A 6,272-nucleotide genomic window follows, 5' to 3' on the forward strand; every position below is an offset into this window, starting at 1 on the left:
ATGAGAGCATTTGGATACAAACAGAGCAATTCTGACCATACCTTGTTTATCAAGCACAAGAATGGCAAGATTACAGCTCTTATTGTGTATGTTGATGACATAATTGTTACAGGGGATGATCCGAAAGAGATGAATGAGTTGCAAAAGTATCTGTCAAAGGAGTTCAAAATGAAGGATCTGGGATAACTGAAGTATTTTCTAGGCATTGAAGTTGCGAGATCTAAGAAGGGGATTTCACTGTCACAGAGGAAGTATGTTCTTGACTTACTTGCTGAAAAAGGGATGCTGGACTGCAGTCCTATCGAGACATCCATTGAGATGAATCACAGACATGCTATTTATCCTGATCAAGTTCCAACTGATAAAGGGAGGTATCAACGTCTTGTAGGAAGGTTGATTCATCTTTCACATACTAGACCTGATATTGCTTATGCTGTGAGTGTTGTCAGTCAGTTTATGCATTGTCCTAGTGAAGAGCATATGGATGCAGTCTTTCGAATTTTGAGGTACTTGAAGATGGCACCGGGTAAAGGGTTACTGTTTGAAAAAAAAGATGAATTGGAAGTTGTTGGATACACAGATGCAGATTGGACTGGTGATAAAACTGACAGGCGTTCTACATCTGGGTACTTCACTTTTGTAGGAGGGAACCTTGTCACTTGGCGTAGCAAAAAACAGAAAGTCGTTGCCAGATTAAGTGCAGAAGCTGAATTTCGAGGTATGGCACATGGAGTCTGTGAAATGTTATGGATTTGTAATGTCCTGAAAGATCTAGGTTACAAGCTTAAACAACCTATGGATTTGCATTGTGATAATAAAGCTGCCATTGAGATTGCATATAATCCAGTTCAACATGATAGAACAAAGCATGTGGAGGTTGACTGTCATTTTATTAAAGAAAATCTTGACAGAAAGGTTATTCGCTTTCCATTTGTAAACTCAGAAGAGCACTTACCTGACGTTCTTACTAAAGGAGTGTCCAGGAAGGTATTCGACAGCTCGGTTGACAAGTTGGGCATGATAGATATCTATGCACCAACTTGAGAGGGATTGTAGAATAACTGTAAATCTGTATGTAATTAGGATTCTTATTTATTTAGGCTATCCAGTAATTATAGGAAGGATTGTTTCTTATTAGAGTTAGACTACTCCTTTATACTTGTATATATACCCCATTTGTGGGATGAATAGAATCATCACATTAAAACCCTAAATCGAAGTACTCTTTTCTACTATTTAGAGTCGCCTTCCACTTCAATTGATGTGTAGCCTTGGTTTCGTGCACACATAAGCCCATCTCTCAATGCGATGGCCTCCGCCAAAGTAACTGAAGTTAAACATGCATTTTTGGCAACTGCTATAAGTTTTGGTGATAAAATGTTAGGAACTTAAGATTACACATACCAAACAGCTGCAGACTATATGTACGTTGTCGAATGTATGAGTTTATTTGCTATTGATGGTTGTAACTTCCCCTGTTTTCAAAACAGAGGACTATGTTGATGAACTTGAATCAAGTTTGCTTGATCAGAACTAATGACAGCAAGTTATTGGAGAATAGCTCTGGAGAAAATGGGCCGTTAGAAGAGGACAAATTTGTCTCTAATTAGGTCGGTCAGTCCAAATTCTTCACCATTCCATTAATCTTGAAATAACTGGTGTTTCATGGATACATAAAAGTATAAGGTTAAGATAAACACATATCTACCCTTCTACAGCTGCTATATGAACGTATGTTTTTCTTTTGGGGAGTGAATTTACACTCCCCAAATTGCAAACCACACTCCCACTAAAATATTTAATACATTTTATTTGCTATTGCTTTTTCATTTCCCAAAATACCCCTTATTAGATTTGTTCTCTCTGGCCTCTAACAAAAACAATGAAACGATGCCTTTCTCCTCTCTCTGTTTGTCTCCTCTTCATCTGTGAAAAACCAATCCCATCACTTAATCTATAATCTATCAAGAGCCACGCTAATGGAAGAAAGAGAAGGCTAAGCCAAAGAGGTTGGGGTAGCTAGAATTAGAGGAACTGACCTCAAAATCATAATCAAATTCATCATCGAGATCATTCATGAATTCCGATGTGTCGATGACGGAGTTGATGGAAAACGATGAACAAGAGCATTCTAATTGTTTGCCTTGCCCCCAGATTAAACAACCCAGAAACCTTTGAATCCCTTGCTGTAGCCACCACCATTTCCACCTTCGAGCGAACCAAGAAGCTTTTCTCTCTCCCTCGTCCATCTCTCTCTCTCTCTCTCTCTCTCTCTATATATATATATATATATATATATATATATATCTATAATCCAACTCCCCAATTTGGTTTTTCCAGAAAACAAACACCAAAATTCTCTGAAATTGTGAAAGATGAAGGTTATGGAGGAAAACTAAGTGAAGCCTTTGACAGTTGAGGAATTGGAGCAGTACGAGTCCGTTTTAGAGTCCTCCGACGACGATGACCTCGAAGACGAGGATGAGGACAGCGATGAAGACGAGGACGACGACGCCGCCGCCGATGACGACGATAAGGATGAGGATGGCGACGATGGCCAGGAGGTCGTACAGTCCTCCGGTGGCCCTTCGGTTTAGTCAATAGACGACGACGACGATGATGAGGACGAAGAAGATGAGGAAGACACGACGGCCACCACCGCTTCCGACGAAGCAACAAAACCTGATCAACACGATCTCTGCAAAGCAATAGCGAGAAATAACCACAGAAAAGATAAAGACTAATTTGAGGAAGAGAGTGAGAAATAGAGACAGTAAATTGGTATTTGATTGGGTTTATGGATTAGGTGATAGGATTGAGGTTGAAGTTCTCTCTACTTTTCTGGGTAAATGTTCATAGCTCGGGTTGCAGATGAAGAGGATGAATGGGAACATGGGTCAGTGAAATTTGGTGTTTCATATAAGGGCAAAAAAGGAAGTGCAACACATAAAATTATAAAATAGATTAAATTTAGATAGTGGGAGTGTGGTTTGCAATTTGGGGAGTGCAATTGCACTCCCCTTTCTTTTTTATGTATGTAGAGCGTATATGTTTTTGTGCATGTAGCTAGAACCTATGTGTTTTGGTATACGAGTACAATGTCCGACTGTTCTTTTGTAGTCAGTGACATGAGCTGTTTTCAATTTTTTTGCAACACATCCAGATCATCTTTCAAGGATAACGAGCTGTTTTTGTAACGTCCCATATCTTAATTTACCTGTTTACTAGTTATGTGGACGGTAAACGACAGCTACTGTCACTTTTTATTCTGTTTCGATATTTTTAGTGGCCCTAAATGTTGACTTTTTGCTCGGGTCAAAATTTGAGAAAATGTTCTTCATGAAAGTTGTAGAGGACGTTAAACCGAGCGCGTGCATATGTGGTACGTAAAAATCAGAGTTCGTTTGCGAAAGTTATAAGCGAAATACGAAAGTTACTGTTTATGATAATTAGTATATATATGGAAAGTTACCACTGTAGGTTTCCATTTTCGGAAACCCACAGTAAATTTTCTCTCTCCTCTCTCCCGATCTCTTCCTCCCTAATTTTTGCCGGTTTCTTCTTTCCCTCAATTCTTCGCTGTCTGGCCACCAACCGGTGGGCAACCGGCCACCACGTGATCGCCTCATCTGCCTTTCCACGTTGGTGCCTTCGGATTTCTACAATTTGGCCGGAAAAGCTCGAATCGAAGCAAGGTTCCTCACGGGGGCAGTTTGAGCTTTTCCGGCGATTCAGCCATTTCCGGCCTTCTCCGGCCACCAAACCAGCGTCGAAGGTTTGGTTTTTGCCAAGGATCATTTTGCCCCTAGCCTTGAGCCACGATTTGCAGTGTGGAGGTCGAATCGACGATTTCAAATTCTAGGGTTCGGAGGTTTTTTCTGGGTTTTCTTCACCTGCCAATTTCGAGTGCTTTAAGGTAAAATTGGAATGTGTTGTAGTTGAGAAAATTGTTGGGCCTGTTGTGATGTTGCTGTTGCCAAAATTTAGTGGCCATCGAAGGTGGTGGTCACCCCATGCGCCGCCACTGTGGGTGGTGCGTGGTGGCGCGTAGAGCTGAGTTTTAACTACTGTTTTGGTCCAATAAATCCTATAATGGTTGTAGAACTTTATACATGAAGTTTGGTGGAAATTGGAGGAGATACGAATTGAGCATAAATTTTCAATTATTGAATTACGTGAATTCGATCGCCGAATTTCTTTCGAATTCACTTTAGAATTTATACTTCGATAAATGACTATTATTGGAGAATTACAGATGGATTTTGATGTGAGTTTAGGAGTTGGATTTTGAAGGGGGGATGTTTTGAATTTCCATTTCTAAGTATCATAAAATTAAATTTCCGTCCTGTAAATAAATTTTTATGAGTGCTATTCGTATAGGACGAGAGGAGTCTCCATACTAGGAAAGTACCGAGCGACGTTAGGATTGACCGCATACTGTGAGTGGACTTTTGTTTTTAAGTAAATGATGCATGCATTTATTTCTTTAAGTATGCTCTATTTAATTATCATCATACAATTCAAGCATGTGATTTAAATTCCAAGGTGATTTCCGGATCGAATTATACTATTTATATCTGTCGATTTGAGATTTTTAAAAGATTTTCGAAATGGGATTTCGATGGTACATTAGTTCATTATTGAACTTCCTTGCTTAATCGTCATTGATTCGAGAATATTATTAGTGTGTGGGACACACCGTTGATTTATCGATTTATTTCTTATTTATATATCGACTTTCGGTTTTGGTATTGGGAATGCCTTGATGATGATCTTGGAATTGGTTTTGTTTCGATTTATGGAGATTATGTTTTATTATTATTTCTCTCCTATTTTTTTTTTTTTTTGAACTTGAGATTATCTTGGCGTGTGGGACACGCCATTGGAAATTCTTTTACGAGAGATGGGGAAGCCTTATGTATTTATGGATTTATTTGGTTTTCGGATTTTTTTTGCCATACTTTGGGTGATTATTTATCATGCTAGCATTGAGTCCGCCTTTGTGGCGACGTGATGGGATCACGGAAGCCCGTCTGCCTTTGTGGTGCTGGTTACTGTCTTTGTGACAGTAATACTAAAGCCCAGTATCCTCATTGCCACACATAGTGGCGTAAGGGTATATATGGGAGTATATGGGAGTACTTTAGCCTGGGAGGCTATCACCCGAGCCTGAGAGGCTCACTCGTACGGCTATCATCTTCCCCTACTCATTATATTATTTATTTTTGACTAGCGGGGCTAGTCCAATTTCCCTTAACCAGCGGGGCTGGTTTGTCTTTACGAGGTTCTCGTTTTTCAAAGATAAATGTTTTACCATTGTTGCATGCATCGAGTTTTTAAAGGAATAAATGTGGGAAAGTATAAAATCCCGTTTATTTACAATTACTTATTTTTGTCCACTCACGCTAACGTTTTTGTGTACTTTCCCCTGGGCCCTTCGGTTTCTAATGCCCAGTCTGCAGTGTAGCTGTTCGGCTTAGGAGCTGAGGCTTAGCACCACCGTTGCCATCTATCCTTCGTAGGTTACATGCTAACCTACTTTGTTTATTGTTGCTCTTTGATTCTAGATTGCTCTGATAACCATGAGACTATGATATTATTATTGTAACCTATAATTTGGTTGTATTTGAGTTACTCGGATAATTTTATTACTCTAAACTTTGGAGTTGTTAAATTTTGGGGGAGCACGGTGGCTCCGAGGGGTTTTGAGAGTGATTGTTGGAAGTGTTATTTTGGTTAACAGGTTGTTGGGTTGTTCACTTTTAGGGGAGGTTCTGCCAAATTTCTTGTACGATTTTCTCGAAGAGTGGGCCCCGCAGGAGCACCTCGGTTTCTAGGGGGGATCTTGAGGTGGGTCCTGACAGTTTTTCAAGTGAAATGGCTGGTCACAAGATTGCTCATGCCACATTGAAAGGACCAAACATTGTTAAGGAGAAAACCATCGGGCTGGTGCTTGGTTTGGCTACTGGAGGCCTTTGGAAAATGCATCACTGGAATGAGCAGAGGAAATTAAGGACATTTTATAACTTGCTGGAGAACGATGAAATCAGTGTTGTGGCCGAAGAATAGATCTTCCGAGTTTCGAATCATGATTTTTGTGGACTCATTTGAAGTTTGTTAATCACTGTCACTACTTTCCATTTGGCTCTTGAACTTAAGATGATGAGCTCAGTCTGCGTTCTCAATTAGTTTCTCAAATTGTTGTGGAACACAGTACTGTTTTAAATGGAAGTTGATTAATCTTCTCGTTATTTAATTGCTTCATTGTGATT

The 6,272-nt window shown here is 39.7% G+C and overlaps 1 protein-coding gene across 1 annotated transcript; it reads left to right on the top strand.

The window, feature by feature from the left end:
- The first annotated feature begins 5,877 nt into the window (after nt 1-5,877).
- Nucleotides 5,878-6,069, top strand: LOC112175808 (probable cytochrome c oxidase subunit 5C-1). The gene has a single exon (XM_024313555.1). The coding sequence runs from the start codon at nt 5,878-5,880 to the stop codon at nt 6,067-6,069; it is 192 nt and encodes a 63-aa protein (XP_024169323.1).
- The last annotated feature ends 203 nt before the right edge of the window (nt 6,070-6,272 follow it).

Source organism: Rosa chinensis, chromosome 7 (genome assembly GCF_002994745.2).
Source record: "Rosa chinensis cultivar Old Blush chromosome 7, RchiOBHm-V2, whole genome shotgun sequence".
NCBI classification, from domain to species: domain Eukaryota; kingdom Viridiplantae; phylum Streptophyta; class Magnoliopsida; order Rosales; family Rosaceae; genus Rosa; species Rosa chinensis.